The sequence below is a fragment of the Ambystoma mexicanum genome, chromosome 8, assembly GCF_040938575.1.
Source record: "Ambystoma mexicanum isolate Mex_15411 chromosome 8, UKY_AmexF1_1, whole genome shotgun sequence".
Lineage (NCBI taxonomy): Eukaryota > Metazoa > Chordata > Amphibia > Caudata > Ambystomatidae > Ambystoma > Ambystoma mexicanum.
The window spans coordinates 316,570,914-316,593,124 of NC_090929.1; the positions used below are offsets into that span (position 1 = coordinate 316,570,914).

At 47.0% G+C, this 22,211-nt stretch overlaps 1 protein-coding gene across 1 annotated transcript in view; it reads left to right on the forward strand.

Moving 5' to 3' along the window:
• The window catches only part of DPP7 (dipeptidyl peptidase 7), a 3,316,481-nt gene that overhangs the window by 3,247,988 nt on the left and 46,282 nt on the right, over positions 1–22,211 (forward strand). The window contains exon 9 of the mRNA XM_069612152.1: positions 12,385–12,449. Within this exon, the coding sequence (XP_069468253.1) occupies positions 12,385–12,429 (45 nt within the window). The 3' untranslated portion in view covers positions 12,430–12,449. The remainder of the gene's footprint in view (positions 1–12,384; positions 12,450–22,211) is intronic.

Consider the following 22,211-nt stretch of genomic DNA (forward strand, 5'->3'; position numbering starts at 1 on the left):
AATGCGACCCCTCTTTCAGTGACGAGTTCCGTCAGGCAATATGATGGTGGGGTGGCCACTCCAACATCGCCCAAGGTACATGATTTCAAAACCCCCAGACCAGGAGACGGTCACCACGGACGCCCCCCTGGAAGGCTTGGGAACGCACACCGGATGTCTGCACGCCAGATGTCTGTGGCTGCCGGAGGAGAAGGATCTTCATATCAACATCATGGAGCTACGGGCAGTGTTCTGGGCCCTCAAGTCATTCCTACCATCTCTGAAGTGCAAGGTGGGGAGGATCTTCACGGACAACACCACCACCATGTTTTACATTAGGAATCAGAGGGGCACTTGATACCTGGCGCTCTCCAAGGAAGCTCAGCTCTTGTGGCACTGGGCCGTCAGACAGGGAATGTTCCTTGTCCCTCTGCACCTGGCGGGAGTCAAGAACACCATTGCAGACTGCCTCAGCAGGGAGTTGTGCACTTGCCACAAGTGGGAGGTTCATTAGGATCAGATGGACCACTTATTCATCAAATGGGGCAGGCCCCAGATCAATCTATTTGTGATGGCGGTGAACTCCAAGTGCCAGAAGTTTGCCAGCAGATGCCATCAAATGATCCTGGTTGATGCGTTCTCCTTCCCGTGGGAAGGGCTGTTCCTGTAGGCATTCCCTCCGTTCCCTCTAGTGCTACGAGTCATCAACACACTCAGACAGTGTTGATGCAAAATGATACTCATTGCACCGGCATAGCCAAGGCAGATTTAGTATCCGCACCTTCTGAGCCTGTCATCGTCGCCTCCGGTCAAGCTGCCAGAGATTCTGGATCTTCTCACCAGAGGAGAAGGTGCAATCCTTCACCACGACCCAGGGTCTCTGAACCTGAGAGTTTGGCTCCTGCAGCCCTAGAGTTTTGTGGGTATGAGTTGCCTGCGAACTTCAGGGAGGTCCTTGCCAAGGCCAGGGCTTCGTCGACGTTGAAGTGCTACGGTCACAAGTGGAAGCGTTCCGCTACTTGGTGCCGGTCTCAGAAGATTACCCCTCTGAGGGTCACAGCTCCACAGATACGTCCATACTTGCTATCCTTGGCCCAGGACGGACTGGTGCATGCTTCCATCAAGGTACATCTGACGGCTATCTCTCGCTACACCAGGCCTCCAGGAAGATCTTCACTTTGGTCCCACCGACTCATCAAGGAATTTATCAAAAGACTGTTTGGATCTTTCGCACTGGTGAAGGCTCCTGCCCCGGCGTGGGAACGCAACGTGGTTCTGACTAGGCTCATGGGGGCCCCCTTCGAGCCTATGCACCAGGCCCCTCAGAAGTTCATATCGTGGAAAACGGCTTTCCTTGTGGCCATTACCTCTGCCAGAAGGGTAGGTGAGATCTAGGCCCTATCCTTCATGCAACCATACCTGACTTTCCACGAATCGATGGTGGTGCTATGTACGCACTCCTCTTTCATGCCAAAGGTTCCGTTGGAATGTGTTAGGGAGAATTCTCCTTCTAGGGCTAATTTCCCTCATCTAGTGAGTCCCCCAGCAGCTTTGCTGGATTTCTGGAGTTTATTTTTTCCACCTGGTAAGAGTGTACATCCTTTTTCCACTCTTACATGTGTTTTGGCCTATGTGTTTTTACTCATTGTGTGATCTTGAGCACTGGAGCACACCACTCCAGGTGCCCCTGTTCTTGAATGGGTTACACAGCACCTTTAGTGTAGTAACCCAGGGTTGTCTTTAAGACTTCCCTCTGACTCCATTTCGCAGGGGCTGACTACTGTCCCCTAGGGAAAGGTAAAGTTGCCATTTACTTTACATAGTCATTTTTACCGCAGACCCAGTACACCCCATCTTACATGGAGTACTGGAAAGGGCTAATCTGAACCCCTTTTCTGTCTGTACCTCCCTGAGCATTGTTTCGCTCTTTTAACATTTAGACTTGGCTGGTGGCAGTGGTATCTACCCTAACTTTTCTACCGCGATTATATCAGATAAACGTGGTACTGTTCTTGGCTATTATATTAGCCTTGAACATAAACCCGCTTGACCAAATCGTCTTTCTTTTGGCTCCGGTTGGGTTTATTCGCCATTTCTTTTTGTTAAAGTCCATCTTGTGTTTTACTTTGCGCGGCAAACTAGGTTCACTGTCTTTGTTCACTGTCTTTTGGCAGGCTTCTGCAGAGAAGCCCTCCTCTTGGCGCCTGTGTGTCTAGGTAGACTGAATGTGGGGAAGGGGTGTAGTCACCCCCTGCACAGGGTAACCTAGGAAACCCAAGTTGCACTTTGCCATGATTGGATGAGGTGGTTGTCCCGGCTGGACAACCCCCCTGCTGCGTGATTGACAGCCAGGCTGTGTGAATGGGGGTTTTGCACATAAAAGGCAGGTCTCTTGGGCTAGAAGTCAGAGTCACCTCTGGAACGACAAGGGACCGAAGAGAAGCGGAGAGAACGACGGCTGCTGCAACTACCCCGTCCCGGTGAAGCCCTGCTGCAGTCCTGAGCTATCTACCCTTCAACGACTAAAAGGAGATCCAGTCTGGAGTCTTCTTCCCTTGAGCCTGGTGGGGATAACCAGCTCATCTTCTTCAGCCAGAGATCTCCGCCGTGGTCGAAATCGCTGCACACTGCTGTAGTGGTCCGGATAGCCACCTGCTGAGCCTCTCCTGTTTTTAAGGAGCACACCTTTTTCGTTGTCGCTACTGCCGGCTTCATCCCTGTGTGGTGCAGACCCCCACGCTGAATCGTGAACTGTCTAACGGTGTGATCTTCGGCACAGGTCTCCGGTGTCACTTAAACCTGGCTCCGACCCTTTGACTTTTGAACTCCTGTTTCTGAGTGTTTCTCAATACTGTCTGCCTAACCTAAATATTGCCTGTGATTTTTGCCTCCAACTTCCTCTGGGTATCTCAGGTGCTAAGTGTGCTTTTGCCCTGGTAGCATTTCATATCACGGATACGCGTTTATTGAGTAGACCGAACTGTCAAAAAGTGATTGCAAGTGTATCCACGGTATCATGTTTTGTTCATAACACCGGTTCATTCAAACACAGGGTACTTACCTTGAGACGTACTGTACAAAGTGAATTGGTTAGTTGTAGTATATTTAACGTGTGGTTTTGTTTAAAGTTTAATAGAGGTGTTGTGTTTATAACTGATGGTTTAAAAATAAATGTACTTATATTTTGTACCTGAAACCTTGAGTCAGTGTTTGCTTGAGCCACAGTAATTGTGGTCCCTTTGTGTAATCTCTGCTACTGCTCATATACTCTTGATATAATCCTGGCTGCTCTGCTACTGCTACCACTATAATTTAGTAGTACACACTTGTACCAAAGGTAAACTTGTATTGCCACCTGTAGTCTTAATTATGTGTAGTGGTCCGTAAGGGCACTGCACAGGATTCTGCCTAACACTGGTGTACAGCGGTGAGGATTTGGAAGTAGAGTGATTACACTTAGAGTACTGCTATTGCTTGGGTTCAACTAACCACAAGGCTAACACCACTAAATCTATTTAACTGAGAAATCATGTCAAGTATGGAAAACTACACTGAAGAGAGTCTTTTACTCTATACTGCTGAGGTTCTTAGAACCATGTGTAGGGATACGGATCTCTCTGGCAAAGGAAAGAAATCTGAACTGGTTGCAAAGTTAATGGGAAAAAGTCTGGAGAGTGGGTCAGAAGGGCCTACCACTCCAGCCAATGTGTATTTTGATGTTTCTGATTCTGAGAGTATTAATTTAGAAGAAGTAGATGAGTCCTTGCTAGGAAACCCTACAACTCCTTTGCCTGCTCAGAATGCACAACCTCTGTCCACAGGGACCCCCACAGGTCCTACACTTACTCCTGAATTTATTGCACTTGAGAAAATGAGACTTGAATTAGAAGTGAAACGTATTGATGCACAAACTGCCATGAAACATCAAGGGTTAAGGCTCAGAGAAACGGAGCTGAATCATGAACTAGAAATGAAGAAACTGTCTCTAGAAAATGCTTCTCTCCCAGAGTCTTCTAGGTGTTCCAGCCCTAAGAGACCCCGTATGCCAAAGGAAATGATTGGTATGTATGAGACTAAACTTGATGTTTTGGATTGGTTAGCACTGTTTGAGTACAATCATGGGATTCAAGGTATCTCAGGGAATGTGTTGATTCCTTGGCTTTTCTCTAGGCTTCCCCCTGTTGCAAGTGATGCTGTAATAGAGTTGGGGGAGGAGGATAAGCAAGATTATGAGTGTGTGAAACTAGCATTAATAGCTAGGTTTGGGAAGACCCCTTCCCAGTATCTTAAGAGGTTTAAAACCCTAAAAAAGCATGATGGTACCCCTTGGGCTACCTGGGTGTGTGACTGTTTGAAAAACCTATATGGTTGGGTTAAGGGTTACAAAGTGAACACTTATGAAGGTTTGAGGAATCTTGTAATGTTGGAGTCTATTTTTGATGCCTGCTCTCCTGAGCTTCGACAGCACTTGGCTGATTCAAGGGAGATAGATCCTAAGCAGTTAGCTAAGGCAGCAGACTTGTGGGTTGCCAACAGGGCTACTCACAAGGATTCTGGGGCAACTCAGAAGAAGGACGAGGGAAAGCAGTCCAAGAAAGACAACAAGGATAATTCCATACATTTCCATCCAAAAGAGGGCCCCAAACATAACCAGGGTAAGCCACATGGTAAACCGAATCAGGCTAGTGTCCCATCTGGTTCCACACCAGATGGAGGTCAGAGCAAGCCCCCATTCCAGAGAGCATTTTGGAAATGCTATGTTTGTGGATTGCCTGGCCATGTGAAAGGAGATCCCAAGTGTAAGGGTAAACCTTCAGGGATCAACACTGTCTCCTTAGCCTTCTCCCAGGTGGATGAAGTACCTATGACAAGTGGAAACTTTCAGCTACTAGCTGATGAGCCCATGAGCGTCTCAGCTAGTGTTTCTTTAGTGTCCTTGGGTCTTTAGGAACAACATAACTTAGATGTCTACAACTCAATCCCAGATAATACTAAAGAGTATTACAAAGATAGTGTTCTTGTGAATGGTCAGGAGACCCCTGCCATCAGAGACACTGGAGCCACCATAACTGTGGTTGATGAATGTTTTTTCAAGGTGGAGGATGTTGCTAAGGCACACAAACACCTAAACAAGTTAGCTGGAGGCCCTGTGCAAATGGTTCCCCAGTTACCAGCTCTCATCCAGTGTAATGACATGACTGTCAGGATACCTGTAAGTGTGCAAAATAACGTACCTGGGAGGGTCCTGCTGGGTAATGACCTTAAAACTCTTGGAGTTGTGTCTAGTACCCTCAGGTCCCCCAGCAGAAGGAAGCAGGAGCTCACAAGGTCTGCAAGGGAGAGAACCTTAAGAGGCTCTCCTGGGGACATGATAGAGGAAGCTATCACCCCAAATCCACAGGACTTACTTACTGCCATTGCAGGGCAAGAAAAGACAAAAGGGAAACCTAAGTCTGCCAGCAAGAAACCAGCAAGCACTCCTGTGCCCAGGAGGACATCTCCGAGACTGTCCATAGTCACACCTGTGACTCCCACACCAGCTGAGGCTGAGTGTGAGGTTCAACCCTGTATGGTCAAACTAGATACTGAGCAATCAGATCTAGAAGAGGATCTTACCTTGGTAGGAGATCTTGACCCTGTTGACCATCCTGAGCTGCAGTCTTTACTGGCAGAAGGTGGACCCAACAGGGAGGATTTCAGCAAGGGACAAGAGAGTGTCCTACCTTGGAAGGTCTTCGCTAACAGGCCACTTCTCAGCTCAATGGGACTGAGCCTGGGAAGTATAGGTTGCACTGGGAAGATGGCCTTGTCTACAGTGAACCAACTGAGTCAACCCCTGGAGACTACAAAAGACTGGTAGTACCTCTAGTGAACCGACTCCAGTTTCTACAGTTAGCCCATGAGGTACCTTTGGCTGGTCACTTAAGTTTTAAGAAGACCAAGGAAAGGCTATCTCTGCACTTCTACTGGCCTAAAATGGGTACAGAAGTAAGAAGTAGACAAATTCTGCAGAAGCTGCCACACTTGCCAAACATCTGGCAAGAGTGGGCCCAAGAATGTGGCACCCTTAGTGCCTCTCCCAGTGGTGGGAGTCCCTTTTGAGAGGGTGGGGATTGACATTGTTGGTCCTCTTGACCCTCCCACATCTTCAGGCAATAGGTTTATGCTTGTTGTAGTGGACCATGCCACTAGATTTCCTGAAGCCATACGTATGAGGAATGTTACGGCACCGGCTGTGGCTAAGGCCCTACTTGGTATTTTTACCAGAGTAGGTTTTCCTAAGGAGGTGATATCTGACAGAGGATCAAATGTTATGTCCCACTACATGAAAACCATGTGGAAAACCTGTGGAGTTACCTCCAAGTTCTCAACTGCCTACCACCCCCAAACCAATGGGCTTGTAGAGAGGTTTAACAGACCTATGAAGAGCATGATAGGTGCTTTAGAAGAACCCCTTAGAAGAAAGTGAGACCTTCTACTGCCACGCCTTCTCTTTGCTTATGGGGAAATCCCTCAGGAGGGAGTAGGATTTAGTCCCTTCGAACTTCTCTATGGCCATCCAGTCAGAGGTCCATTGGCCCTGATTAAGGAGGGGTTGGAGAGTGCTCCTTCCCCCAAGCCAGTCAGAGTGACTGACTATGTGATAGATCTCCGGAGGAGAATGTCACACATGATGGCAGAGGCAAGTGATAGCTTGAGGGCTGGTCAAGCTCTAGTCAAGCATTGGCATGACCAGCAGGCTAACATGGTTGAGTTTACTCAAGACCAGCTTGTTCTTGTTATGGTCCCCACAAGGCAGAGGGCCTTGCAGGACAAATGGATAGTACCCATCAAGGTTGTGGGCAAACGTGGAGAGGTGAACTATCTGGTGGACTTAGGCAACCCTAAGGAGGCTCCCAGAGCCTTTCACACCAACCGTTTAAAGGCTTATGTCCCTAGACCTGACATAGGAGCTCTGCTTCTAGCTTCAGCTCAGGAGGAGGAGGAGAGTGAACCTCTGCCTGACCTCCTCAGAGGCTTACCTTTAGATGAGCAAGTGGAAGGAGTTAATCCCTCTTCCAGTCTCACATCTGACCAGCAGGATGAGTGCAAGTTACTGTTAAATCAGTTTGCCTTCCTGTTTTCACTTTCACCAGGCTTGACCCCTAGGGGCCAGCATGACATAAACACTGGTGACTGTTTACCTGTCAAAAGCAGGGGGTACAGAATGACAGACAATATCAGATCCCACATAAGGAATGAGGTCAACAAGATGCTTGAAGTCGGGGTTATAGAGACCTCTACTAGCCCATGGTCTAGCCCAGTTGTGCTTGTACCAAAGGCACGATCCAAGGAGTTGAGATTCTGCGTGGACTATAGAGCTCTAAATGCAGTCACCACGACTGATACCCATCCTTTACCTAGGACAGATGAGCTGGTGGATAAACTTGGTGCAGCTAAGTACCTAAGCACATTTGACCTAACGTCAGGCTATTGGCAAATAGCCCTGACAGACCATGCCAAGGAGAAAACTGCATTCTCCACTCCAGCTGGCCTCTACCAATTCAAGGTGATGCCTTTTGGATTTAAGAATGCACCTGCTACATTTCAGAGGATGGTCAATCAAGTTCTGAATGGGATGGAGGACTTCTGCATGGCATACTTGGATGACATTGCAGTGTTCAGCCCTACATGGAAAGAACATATTGAACACCTAGGTTATGTATTGCAGGCTCTGGAACAGGCCCATCTGACCATAAAGGCAAGCAAATGTCAAATTGGGCAGAGTAAAGTTGTCTACCTTGGACATGAGGTAGGAGGAGGTGAAAGTAGGCCATTGCCTAGCAAAGTACAAGCTGTACAAAAATGGGCCACCCCTACTACTCAAACCCAAGTGAGAGCCTTCTTAGGTCTCACTGGGTATTACAGGAACTTCATAGAGAACTATGGGACCATAGCTTCTCCCCTGAATGTCATCTCCTCTCCCAAATTCCCTAAAAAGGTCAGGTGGAATGAGGAGTGCAATCAAGCCTTTGAAGGTCTAAAGAAAGCCCTTTGTCAAGCTCCAGTCCTAAGAGCTCCTGACTACCACCAACCCTTCATTGTACAAACTGATGCTTCACATGTAGGTATAGGAGTAGTCCTTAGTCAACTGGATGAGAAAGGTAGTGAACACCACATTTGTTTCATCAGCAGGAAGTTACCGGATCCTGAAACAAGGTGGGCAACAATAGAAAGAGAATGCTTTGCTATTGTGTGGTTACTGAAGAGGTTTAGACCATACTTGTATGGATCTACCTTCATCATTCAGACTGACCACCAACCCTTGAGATGGCTGATGCAAATGAAAGGGGAAAACCCAAAATTACTCCGATGGTCATCAATCTGCCTTCAAGGGTTTGATTTTTCCATTGAGCACAGAGCAGGAAGTCACCACCAAAACGCTGATGGTCTCTCTAGGATGTTTGTAACCGACTAGAGGTATGAGATCCATCCAGTAGTGGATTAAATTCTCCTGTCCCTTAGTCTGGGGGGGGGCGAGTGTTAGGGAGAATTCTCCTTCTAGGGCTAATTTCCCTCACCTAGTGAGTCCCCCAGCAGCTTTGCTGGATTTCTGGAGTTTATTTTTTCCACCTGGTAAGAGTGTACATCCTTTTTCCACTCTTACATGTGTTTTGGCCTATGTGTTTTTACTCATTGTGTGATCTTGGGCACTGGAGCACACCACTCCAGGTGCCACTGTTCTTGTACGGGTTACACAGCACCTTTAGTAACCCAGGGTTGTCTTTAAGATTTCCCTCTGACTCCATTTCGCTGGGGCTGACTACTGTCCCCCAGAAAAAGGTAAAGTTGCCATTTACTTTACATAGTCATGTTTACCACAGACCCAGTACACCCCATCTTACATTGAGTACTGGAAAGGGCTAATCTGTACCCCTTTTCTGTCTGTACCTCCCTGAGCATTGTTTCGCTCTTTTAACATTTAGACTTGGCTGGTGGCAGTGGTATCTACCCTAACTTTTATACCGCGATTATATTAGATAAACGTGGTACTGTTCTTGGCTATTATATTAGCCTTGAACATAAACCCGCTTGACCAAATCGTCTTTCTTTTGGCTCCGGTTGGGTTCATTCGCCATTTCTTTTTGTTAAAGTCCTTCTTGTGTTTTACTTTGCGTGGCAAACTAGGTTTGCCTTCTTTGTTCACCGTCTTTTGGCGGGCTTCTGCAGAGAAGCCCTCCTCTTGGCGCCTGGGTGTCTAGGTAGACTGAATGTGGGGAAGGGGTGTAGTCACCCCCTGCACAGTGTATCCTAGGAAACCCAAGTCGCACTTTGCCATGATTGGTTGAGGTGGTTGTCCCGGCTGGACAACCCCCCTGCTGCGTGATTGACAGCCAGGCTGTGTGAATGGGGGTTTTGCGCATAAAAGGCAGGTCTCTTGGGCTAGAAGTCAGAGTCGCCTCTGGAACTACAAGGAACCGAAGAGAAGCGGAGAGAACGACGGCTGCTGCAACTACCCCGTCCCGGTGAAGCCCTTCTGCAGTCCTGAGCTATCTACCCTTCGACGACTAAGAGGAGATCCAGCCCGGAGTCTTCTTCCCTTGAGCCTGGTGGGGATAACCAGCTCATCTCCTTCAGCCAGAGATCTCTGCCGTGGTCGAAATCGCTGCACACTGCTGTAGTGGTCCGGATATCCACCTGCTGAGCCTCTCCTGTTTTTAAGGAGCACACCTTTTTCGTTGTCGCTACTGCCGGCTTCATCCCTGTGTGGTGCAGACTCCCTTCAGACGTCCTCCTTCACAACGAAGCTCCAGGAATCGTGGGTCTGCGGGAAGCCAACAGGAACAACTGCCAATGCACCAGCTGCATCGTGGAAATAAGGTACTGTGTTCTACTCCTGGAAACTGGGTGAATCCCTTTTCTTCATCTTCAAGGCTTGTCCTTGTCTTCCCTCCTTCTTATAACTTTTGCTTCCGAACATTGACAATATCCAAGTACTTTTGGGCTACGCTGAATCGTGAACTGTCTAACGGTGTGATCTTCGGCACAGGTCTCCGGTGTCACTTAAACCTGGCTCCGACCTTTTGACTTTTGAACTCCTCTTTCGGAGTGTTTCTCGATACTGTCTGCCTAACCTAAATATTGCCTGTGATTTTTGCCTCCAACTTCCTCTGGGTATCTCAGGTGCTAAGTGTGCTTTTGCCCCGGTAGCATTTCATGTCACAGATACGCGTTTATTGAGTAGACCGATCTGTCAAAAAGTGATCGCAACCATATCCGTGGTATCGTGTTTTGTTCATAACACCGGTTCATTCAAACACAGGGTACTTGCCTTGAGACGTACTGTACAAAGTGAATTGGTTAGTTCTAGTATATTTAACGTGTGGTTTTGTTTAATGTTTAATAGAGGTGTTGTGTTTATAACTGATGGTTTAAAAATAAATGTACTTATATTTTTTACCTGAAACCTTGAGTCAGTGTTTGCTTGAGTCACAGTAATTGTGGTCCCTTTGTGTAATCTCTGCTACTGCTCATATACTCTTGATATAAGCCTGGCTGCTCTGCTACTGCTACCACTATAACTTAGTAGTACAGGCTTGTACCAAAGGTAAACTTGAATTGCCACCTGTAGTCTTAATTGTGTGTAGTGGTCCCTAAGGGCACTGCACAGGATTCTGCCTAACAGAATGACACCTGAACGAACCTTTGGTGTTACCTGTTTTTTTTCCTGAAACCTTCGTCACCGGTGGAAAAGAGTTGTGACACGCACGAAGAGTTTTTGGAAGACATCACAACTGTTTGTGAACTTTGGTCCTGTGAACCATGGCAAGGCCTTGTCCAAGGCATCCATTTCAAGGTGGCTCTATGGCTGCATCACACACTGTCATCTGTTGGCGAACCAAACGCTGTCAGGCGGTCCGAGAGCCCACTCCACCAGAGCGATCGCTGCGACGGCAGTATTCCTGTCTGGTGAGCCCCTGCTGGTCACCTGCAGAGCTGCATCATGGAGGTCCACACACACATTCACAAAGTTTTACTGCGTCGACTGAGTTTCCAGGGAGGAGTCCACAGAGTCGGCCAGGCAGTGCTACGCAACCTGTTCGCTTGAGGTGAGTCTGTTCCAGGGGTAAGTGTTGATTACTACTGTTGAGCCTTGCCACCTCCCGTGTACTGCTTTGTATTCGTTATTCATAAGCATGTGCATCCATGCCAGACTCCATGCTGGAGAAGGTTTAAGTTACTAACGTGTAACGATTGTTCTCCAGCATGGGTTTGGGATGCATTCACATGCGAACCCTCCCTCCGTCCCTTTTGTGGCTCTTCTTTGTCATACTGCCACTTAACATACTTACCAAATCTAAAGATGGCTGCCAGAGGAGGGGCTTTGGGAGAAGTCTGTCATTGGATGGGGGCAGCATGACCCAGAGGACCCTGATTGGTTTAGAAGAGAAATGCAGTTTTCAAGTGAAAGTGAAACTGTTTTTTTCTTTACCGAGGATTCCCAGTCTGACAACGGAGAATATTCATGAGCATGTGGATCCATGCCAGACCCATGCTGGATAACAATAGTTATAGGTAAGTAACTTAAACCTTCTACAAAAAATGTTTACATATTTTTATCGTAGTGACTCACAGAGATGCGACCAGGTTTTATTTATTGACCAGTTTATTTTACACATTTGTAAAAGCGAAAACGTACATTGCAAGATAACCTAGAGGAAGTATAGGGAAGTGTAAATTAAATACCTGAGAAAGGTAGGTGTCGTGTTTTCAGCTATTTCGAGGAGATTAGAAGATTATAAGTGTCTCTGATGTTGGGTGAGGGTGATTTGACAGTGGCACCTCTTAACATGGAATCTTTGCTTTGGTCTCTATCATTCACCACATGCTACGTACTGGGTGCGGTCCACTTTGCTAGATTGTGTTTTGTCACCCCTTTTCCCAAACATGCAGGGCAGTGCTTCCTTTGCCAGGTACTGCTTGGTGTATTTTGTATCCACGAGATAACGTCATGGAAGAGAAGAAAAAAAAACACTCGCTCAAACATTGTTCTATAAATCCACGAACCAACATGCATGCCCACCGCTATCACTGTTAGCTTGAAAATGTTATGTTTTAATCGTCTGGGTTTAGAAGCCGGGTTTCGCTTGCAGGAACGTGGGGATGTGGCATAGAGGGCATGGAAATTATCGTCCAGTGTTAGGTACCTAGGTGTTTCTGCACCGACATTCTGGATCCATTGAAAACGCAACCACATGGAAAAACAAACTGAGCTATGTAAACAACGTATTCACTTTCATTTGCTGAAGATTTTGCAAGAAAGACTGTATTCTTACGTAAGTGTACTGCTTGTTCTTTGTTTGTTTAATGCTAAACACTAACAAAACACCTTCTTCAAATTGCATATGTCATTTATAATTTCAGATCTTAAAGCAGCAAGCAACATCATATTTTCTAATGGAGAATTAGATCCGTGGGCAAATGGCGGAGTAAGTGTATTTCCGTTGTTCATACCTCACATAGTTGAAGGTTTGTTTTGAAGTATGATGGTTGCATTACATCCAACATTTAAATTAAAGATCCTTTGATATTTGATCTACTCCACAGATTCCTAGCATCCTATTGAAGATTCAAATTATGTCAGATAACTCACTAATTGGGTCATAAATCGAATGGCCATGTATGCGAGCTTGTATACCCTTTCCGCAGTTAATCCCAACTTTGTTTAAACACTTTTAAATAACTTTCACAGACATGTACAGCAGCCGTTCATCCCACTGAGTTACATTATGTAGGCTTAATTGTACCGATAATGGGAGGGGATGAATTGTAGTATCTTCTGGAAAAGCGTGTGACTAAGTCTTTGACTCTGAAATTGAGAAACACATTTTCAATGATATGATTCTTCGAATCAGTCACTTAATTTGAAACCTGTTGTTTGTCTCTAATGCAATATTTGCTTTAGCGGGTCTGCCTGTGGCCATTCCCAACATATGCATGGATGCCTGCCTGAGAAAGGTTTGTTAAAGGAATGTGCTTCCCTGTGAAATCCTTCTCCTGCACCAGCCCTGAGAAGTTGCAGGGCCAACATGGACCTTTCCAGACTTCAGCTTAACGTGCCCTCCCTTAAATAGTAACGCAAATGTAGAGCATGATTGTTTCTATTGAGTTTTACAAATATAAAAATGCCTTATTAGGATATGGGCCTTTGGCCCACCACCTGAAATAGGTACATATCATCTAAGTTGCTGGAGGGTCTATGCTGTCATGCCTCCACTCAGAGGCGTGCTCTTTTCTAATACATATCAGATTATTGGTCGTTCACCTGACACTCATTTTTGCAACTGTACAGCACTCAGACTCGAAGAAATCCTCTCAGAATCCAGAACAAACTGGCCCGGAGGGGGAGTAGCTCTGATCTTCCCGGAATGGATCCCTGCTTCTGTCATTCCTACGCAGGCCTACTCCTCCTTTGAATACCTGCTCTGCAGGCTCTCTACCGCTTCTGGGCTCTCTCTCTCACTGTGGCCACCATCTACAGGCCACCTGGCCAGGTCGCCCTCTTCCTCTCTGAGTGGGCTGATCTCTCCTCCTCCCTCCTTGCCTCTACCTCTCGACTACTTCTCCTCGGAGACCTCCACATCCACTTGGATACTGATTGCCCCTCCTCTGGGCTCTTTCACAACCTCTGTGACTCTCTCTCTCTCTCTGTGCCCCTCAGGTTAAGCCGACCTCAGCACTGCCTCCCACCTTCTCTGTCATCCGGCCCATGAAGCATGTGTCAGTGGAGGCTTTCGCTGCTACTTTCTCTCCTCTGCCTACAACTTTATCTGACTCGCACTCTGACACGGCCCTTTTCAACCTTCATCTCTCAATCTCTAACACGCTTGATGTCCTTGCCCCTATCATGAGGATCATTTTGAAGCCTGCGTCTCGGCTGCCTCTAGCAACTCGGCCGAACTCTTCAAAATCTGCAAGAAGCTGGCCAATCCTGCTGCAGTCTCCACCTCTCCTGTTCCCTCCAAGACCCTTTGCATGACTCTGGCATCTCATTTCACCAGTAAAACTCAGGACATCCTTTCCACTCTCTCCTCTTCCTCTACCTCCTCTTCCGCTCCCTCTACCATTCCAGGCCCCTCTCTGGCCGTAGCTCCTCTTCCTTTCTCCTCCTTCTCCCTGTTCACTCCTGATGATGTTTCTAGACAAGGCTTATCTATGAAAGTCTCGTCAAAGCAGGTGCTCCCCTGCCCCTCCAGGACCATTAAGGACCACATCGACACCCTTGCTCCAGCCGTGGCCCATTTCTACAATCACTCTGTTGCCACTGGAACCCTCCCCTGCCCCCTTCAGCACTCCCTTGTGGATCCCCTGCTTAAGAAGCTCTTTGCCAATCCTTCCTCTCCGGCAAACTATCGCCCCCCGGTCGCTATCACTCCTTTCCTGGGCAAACTCCTGGAAAAGCTGGCCATCTTCCAGTTTAATCTACATACTGAATCTGTTGGTTGTCTCCATGACCACCAGTCTGGCTTCAGAGCAGCCAGAAGCACAGAAACTGCTCTCCTGAATACCCATGAAGAATTGCTCTCCAATCTTGACTATAACCTGCCTTCTGCCCTCATTCTTCTTGATCTTTCCTCTGCTTTTGACACTGGATCTTTCCTTTGCTTTCGACACCGTCAACCACGCCATCCTGTTCAATAGCCTCTGTGATAACCTGGGTATTTCAGGTCAGGTCCTAGCCTGGTTGACCCCCTTTCTCAGAAATCGACCCTCCCAGGTCCAACTTGGGTCTATCCTCTCTTCTATCTCTCTGTCTACTTGTGGCATTCCCCATGGGTCTAACCTCTCTCCCAGGCTCTTTACCCACTACCTGGCACCTCTGGCCCACTGCATCGCTACCTTCTGTTATAACTTTCAGTGTTATGCGGATGACACCCAGCTCTCCTTCAGGCTCCCCTCATCCTCTTCTGCTCCTTCTCTCATACTTGACTGTCTGCCTGCAATTCAGGAATGGTGTGCCTCCAACGATCTCTGCCTTAATGCCAGTAAGACTGAGATCCTCCTCATTGAGACACCTGCTCCCTCCTTCCCTATCTCACGCTAGCCGCCCACCCTGGGACCGCTTCCTGTGAGGCCAAGAACCTTGGTGTCATCTTTGACTCCCCCATCTCCTTCTCTCCTCACATCTCTGACGTCTCAAAGAAGTCACACTTTCAGCTGCTCCTCCTTAGAAGTATTCTTCCTTTTCTCACTTTCCCCCAGAACCTCACTGTCTCCAGAGCCCTGGTCCTCTCTAGGCTGGACTACTGCAACAGCCTCTTTCTAAATCTGACTGCCTCTACTCTTCGCCCTTTACAACTAATCCAGAACAGGACTGCAAGACTTTTGCTTGACCTCAAGCCCAAGGATTGTATCTCTCTAGCCCTGAACTCTTTCCACTGCCTCCCTGTGGCTGCAAGGATCAAGTTCAAGACCCTCTGCATCGTCCACAAGGCTTTCTGGGGCCGGGAACCACACTACATCCAACTTTCTCTTCATAAGCATCTTCCTTCTTGGGCCTTCTGCTCATCTACCGCCAACTCTGTGAGGGTCAGACGCTTCTCCAGGCAGAGAGTGGGGGTAGATCTCTGTCCTCAGCTGGGGCCTCCCTCTGGAACAGCCTCCCTGCCTCTCTCAAGCTTGAGCAGGACCACCTTAGGTTCCGGAAGCAACTCAAGACCTTTCTTTTCACTTCCGCTTTCTCCTCCTTTTCCCTTGCTGATGTTGCTCTCTGCTGCGCATACTGGATACCTGGCCACTCACTGAACCTACAGGACCAGGCTCCTGCATGACCGGTTGCCCTTATACTGCCTCAGGGCTTCCCAACCACTTACGGACTGTACCTTCAAACCTACAGTCCCCTGACTCTTTGCACTTATGAGCCACCTCATGGCAGCACTTCCAAGTTCCTTTGCACTCTCCCCTCCCTCCTGCCCCCGGCACTTCTCCCTCTCCCCTGCACTTGCACAATCTGATTCATACAAGGCCTAGTAAGATCGTTCCCCTAAAAACCTATCACCTTGGGGGATTGGCCTCTGGGAGCCTCTACCACCTATAGTGGACCCTATATGTTTTATTCTACTGGTCCTCGCATGTCAGGTGTTGGCCTGTCCCATCCCCAAGATCCCCAACATTTTTGCAGAGTATTTGGCTTGCCATTGGCTTGTGCCCTTTGACATCAACCCCTGGAATACTAAACTGTGATTGGTTATAGCTGCTCTCCCCAGGTCTGGGATCGGAATCGGTTCTCAGCTCGCTGTGCACCTCTTCAAGGTGATGTGAACTGTTATGTGTCTGTATTGTAACTTATGTACACTACCTTGCCTTATGAGAATATTCTCCTTACGGTAGCAACACTTGTTGCGATCTGCACCTGGTTTGCTGAGACCGGCTCCTCTTTCTCAATGTGGGTGACTGTCCATTGTCTCGCTTGGCTGCACCACGTGTTTAGAGATCACATATTTGAGCTCTGCAGCTCATCATTCTGATGATTTATTTTGTTTCTCTGCAGCTGGTCACTGTTGTCTGTGGATTGGAATGTGTCTTTATATTTCTGACCTTGGCTGTCTCACACGTCTTGCTCTCTGTGCAGCCCTTAGTCAGCTCTGCTCGTCTCATGTTCAGTGGCTTGAGGCCTGTTGTCATTTTCCTAAACCTTATAATGCGGTTTCTACATTATCCATGTTATACTACCTTCCCTATGGTTTAGCTATACGTGGTTCAATCAGGTTCCATATATACTTCTGTATGTCCACAGGACTATTGGCTTCAAGCATCAGCAAGCTTGCTCAGGATCTCTTGTGCTGTGCAGTGTCATTTGGCTAATGACAAAATAATAAAAGCAACAACACATCTCTGTGTATCTGTCCTCTAGCTATAGAACTGTGCGCTCATGTTCTTCATGTATACGGGTGTGTAGACTGCACACACATGCACTTAATGTCTAACGCTGCTATGTCGTGGTGTCACTAATGACGTCAGTACCATGGCTTTTTGGTGCTTAGTCGAGGATGTCCATATAGGTGTCTCTGTCCATGATCACTGTCTCTTCTCCCACATACTGGAAGACTTGCACTGTATTTGGTCTGTTTGGCTGACTGAGGGTATATCTTTCAGTGTACTTGTCGATCGTTGATGCACTCGGGATTCGTCCAACATAAGATGAATGGCAGCTAGCATTTCTAGCTCTTCGTCCTGACCAGAACTCAGGGGCGCGAGGGGGTGGTCTCGGGACTCCCTCTTCAGACTTATCATATCATATGTAGGGCTCCTTTATGAATAAGAGGAACTGCATGTTGGTACTGCCGGTCACATGCCGTGATCAGGCTTTATCAATTGACTCCAGGTCTTAGGTCTGGAGAGAGAGAGAGAGATATTTCATCTCTTCCAGAGCTATTAAAGATGCATACAAAAAGAGGCACATTGGTGCCAATTGCATGCCCCATGGCGCTTAACAAGTGCTTCATGTTATGTTATGTTAAGTTGACTTGGCATGGTCTCCAGGCACTCACGTGGTTCTGTAAGAAAGTGGGTTGGGTAATTAGTCAGGGAAGAGGGAGTAGGATAGAGGTTGTGCTTTTCTGTTGGTGCTTGTAGAATCAGGAAGAACTGGCGTCTTGTGCGAATCTCATTTCTAGGTGTGTTTGGATTGTGCACACTGGGGTTGTTGTGTCCGGAAGGGCAACGTACAGTGATTTGGATGTTTGTTTGCGAGAGTTAGTTTTATGCTGTATGTGCGGGGTGTGTGTTTTTGTGAGATTTTACTGATCTGTTAGATTGTAAGAGGTAAGTGTGGGGTATGCTGGAGAGGAGTCAGGAGCGGGGAGGGTTGGGTTGGTAGTTGGTGAGTTGTGTTAGTTTTATTGTTGGTTCAGAAATGTGTACTCTCATTGGATTGTCTTAAGTTCCCGTTGATATCGTTGGCGGTGGCCGTTTTATGCTAATCATTGCGAGTTGAATAGCCAGAATTTCAGTTGTTTTCTCAAGGTGAGGTAGTCTTCTGTTATTCTTATCTCCTTTGGGATTGCGTTCCATAGATTGGCAATTAGACGTGAGAATACGGTTCCTCCGAATTCGCATTTTTAAATTTGTTTTTGTTTCAATTTGGAGGTCGGCGCTTGATCTTAGGTTTCTTCCTGGTTGGTAGCGGCTGGAGGAATTCAGCTTCTTGTCCGTACAGTGATTTGTGGGCGAAGCAGAGAACTTTGAATTTAATGCATTGTTTTACTGGGAGCCAGTGTAGACTTCTCAGGGCTGGTGTGATGTGATCTCTTCTGTTTAGTCTCTGGAGTATCCTTGCTGCAGTGTGTTGGATGCGTTGGAGTTTTTTAGTGAGCTGTTCTGGCATTCCAAGGTAGAGGCTGTTTGCATAGTTGATTCTTGATAATACTAGGAGATGAGTGCAAGGGTTCTGTATGGGTAAGAGAAGTGGGGGAGATAGGGGAGGGTCCCTCTAAGTAGTCTCAGTAGGTACAGGAATGTGTGTGTTATAGCATTGACTTGTGGTTCCAGTGAGAGTCTGAAATTGTCTGGGTTTTCCCAGATTGTTTACCACGGCCGATGCTTCCGGTTGGGTTCCCATGCAGGCGCGCAGTCCAGTTGTGTGCTTGTTGCATTGCCTTCTGGGGTGATATCATTATTTCTGTTTTGGTTGGGTTTAGCTCCAGGTTGTTGGTTGTCATCCAGCTGTATGTGTTGGTGAGGCAGTTGTTGAGTGTGTTATTTGGGTCTGGCGCTGTGGTTATCTTGACAGTGAGTTGGGTATCATCTGCGTAGTTATAGGCAGTAAGTCAGTGATTTTGAATGATTTTCATTAAGGGGGACATGTAGATGTTGAAGATTAGTGGAGAGAGGCTAGAGCCTTGTGGCACACCACAGGAGATGTTTTTGGTGTTAGAGGTAAATTGCGGTAGGTAAGTTTGGTTGGTGAGGACAGATCCTAGCCATTGTGGAGCAGAGTCTTTTACATCGCATTTCTCCAGTCTCTCAATTAGTGGTGTCTGTCTGATTGTGTTGAACGTGGCCGATATGTTCAGTATTATGAGGGCAGATTGTGCTCGGTTGTCTGCATTTATTTTAGATCGTGCAGATACTGTTCCTCTCAATGGTCTGAAGCCGACTTGCGAGTGGTGGAGTATTCCATTTGCTTCTACGTGGTTGAGTAGGATTCTGTATACGTGGTTCTCCTGTAGTTTCGCCGGGTAGGGTAGATTAGATGTATATCTGTAGTTAGTGGGGTCTTCCACGCTTCCTGTTTCATTTTTTAGGAGTGGCTTGATGTGAGCTGATTTGAAAGATTTCAGTACTATTCCTTTGTTTCGGGATAGGTTCATTAGTAGCCGGAAGTAAGATGCTGCAGTGCTGTGGTTTATGATTTTTTGGTAGATGCTGGGGGGCATGGGTCGCTTGGTGATCCGGCGAGGTTGGTGTCCTTTATTAGTGTAGAGAAAACATCTTCCTATATGGGTTCAAATCAGTCGAGTGTTGCTGCAGTTGGTGAATCTCCAGTTGTTGGTGGTTCTGTGGTTGCATTTCTGTTTATAGTTGTATGGCTTGCTTCAATGGTCTGTTGGATTGTTTCTATTTTTGTTCTTAGGTGGTTGGTGATGTTGTCACATAGTGCTTGTGATGGTATGACGCCTTTGTTGAAGGATGTAGGCTTTTTGGTTGCAAAGTTCGGGTTGTTGTAGGATGGCGGTCTGTAGAACAGAATGAACACTATGTTGGCTTGGTCGTGGAGTTTGATATTGACGAGGAGCGATTTGCAGTCTCCTATGTCTGTTAAGGGCAATGGCATGGCGCAGATGTGGTCTTTGTGTACTATTGTGATTCTGCCTACTCTTTGGTGTTCTCTGTTGGCGTGTAATCGTTTGAAATTGTCTGGTATGGCTTTGTGGGCGATCTTCTTACAGCCGTCTGATAGCCATGTTTCTGTGAAGAAAACTGCATGTTTGCCGGCCTTACTTAGGCAGTCATATATTTCTCTTTTGTGTTTTGCCATGGATCTTATGTTGAGTAAGCTGCAGTGCAGTGTGTCTGTTTTCCCTTGTGGGTTGGTGTGTATCCTTTCATGGATTCCCAGCCAGGGTGGTGTTTGTCAGGTTTAAATTTTTTGGCATTCTCTCTTGGTGTTTTTGTTTTCCTTTCTTGTTTCTTTGTTTTTCTTGTATCGAGGCACATTGGTAATAATAATAATAATTTAGCATTTATAAAGTGCTACAAACCCTCAGGTATCTGAGCGCTGCTTATTATTACCCACTTGTGTGGTGCTCATTTATCGACCCCGGAAGGGTGAAAGGCTGAGTTTGGCCCTGCCGGGATTCAAACCTGCGTCAGCAGGGTCTGCACAGATGTCAAAGCGAGCACTCTACTCGCTGGTATGTGTTTATTGTTTTTGGGTTGGGTTAGTGATGCATTCCAGAGGTGTGTGCCCTCCTGGATGTTTAAAATATTTTAAAAAAGAAATTTGGAATAAGAGATGGGACCTTCTGCTGTGGTGTTGGCCTCACTGTGGTTGTTGGTGATGGCTTCCGTTTCGGGTTTGGGTTGAGAGGTTTGTAGTGTGTTTCTAGAGGCAATGCTCTCAGTTCGGTTGTTTCCTGGACTCCAGTTGTGTTTCCATGCTTTCCCAGTTTCCTTTTAAGTTGATGAGGTCTGATATGCAGTGCTGTCTAGATCTCTACTTCACAGTGGTGAAGGCCTCTCTATAGTAGTTGGGTTTGGTGGTAGAATTAGGTTCACAATGGTGAAAGCCTCCTTTTGGTGGGCCAGAACTGCTTCACAGTGGCAAAGGCCTCACTGTGGTGGTTGGATTTGGTGCTAGTATCGGGATCTCAGTGGTGGAAGCCTCCTGGTGGTTGCCCAGTACTGTTTCACAGTAGCAAAGGCCTCTCTGTCGTGGTTGTAATATTTGCCAGGATTGGGTTCACACTAGCAGAAGCCTCCCTGCGGCCGCCCAGTATTGATTCACAGTGGCGAAGGCTTCTCAGAGGAGGTTGCATTTGTGATTGGTTGTATCGGGTTCACCACGATGAAAGCCTCCCTGCGGTCACCCAATACTGCTTTACAGTGAAGAAGGCCTCTCTGTGGTGGTTGAATTTTGTGCTAATATTGGGTACACAGAGTTGAACACGCTCTGTAGTGGTCCAATAATAGGGTTGCAGGGTTGTAAGGTGTAGGCAGACTTCTGTCAGAGCTGCCTTGTGGGGAGACCTACACTTCAGTTGTTATTGAGCGTAACAAAGACAGGTCAAATCAAGTCTGATGTTGTGGTTGTTGTGGGTGGGGAGTGAGCTGTGGGGAGAATGCAGTATTATCACAACTCTGATTGTAAACTTACCTCTATGGTAAGGGATCCTTACCCGTGGTGTGTCGCTGCGGGCGGTTACTTCTGTGCTTTTGCAGGGATTGGGACATGGAAGTAATAAAACCTCTGAGTGCAATAAGCTTTAGGCAGTGGCAGGAGTCAACAGTAGTTAGACCACTGAGCGAAGCAAAATTTAAACAGTGGCACCGGTCAACACTGTAACAAAACCTCTGGGCGCCGCAAGATTTAAACAGTGGTAGTAATCAACAGTAGCTAAACCTCTGAGCCCAGCAAGATTTAAACAGTGGCATGAATCAACAGTAGCTAAACCTCTGAGCGCAGCAAGATTTAAACAGTGGCAGGAATCAACAATAGCTAAACCTCTGAGTGCAGCAGGATATAAGCAGTGGCTGGAATCAACACACTACCATAGCCTTTGGTGCAACAAGATTTAAACAGTGGTAGGAATCAACAGTAGCTTAGCCTCTGAGCACAGCAACATGTAAACAATGCCAGGAATCAACAGTAACTAAACCTCTGAGCACAGCAAGATTTAAACAATGGCTGGAATAAACACATTAGTAGATCCTCTCAATGGTAGGGGTCAGTACAGTAACCAAACCTGTGGGTAAAGCAAGATTTAGACAGAGGCAGGAGTCAATAGTAGCTAGACCTCTGATTGCAGTGAGATTGAAACAGTGTTAGGGGTCAGAACAGTAGCAAAACCTCTGAACACAGCAAGATTTAAACTGTGGCTGAAATCAACGTAGTAGCAGAACCTCTGGGCACAGCAAAATGTAAACAGTGGTAGGGGTCAGCAAAGTAACAAAACCTGTGGGCGCAGCAAGATTCAAACAGTGGTAGGAATCAATGGTAGCTAAACCTCTGAGCGCAGCAAGATTTAGAC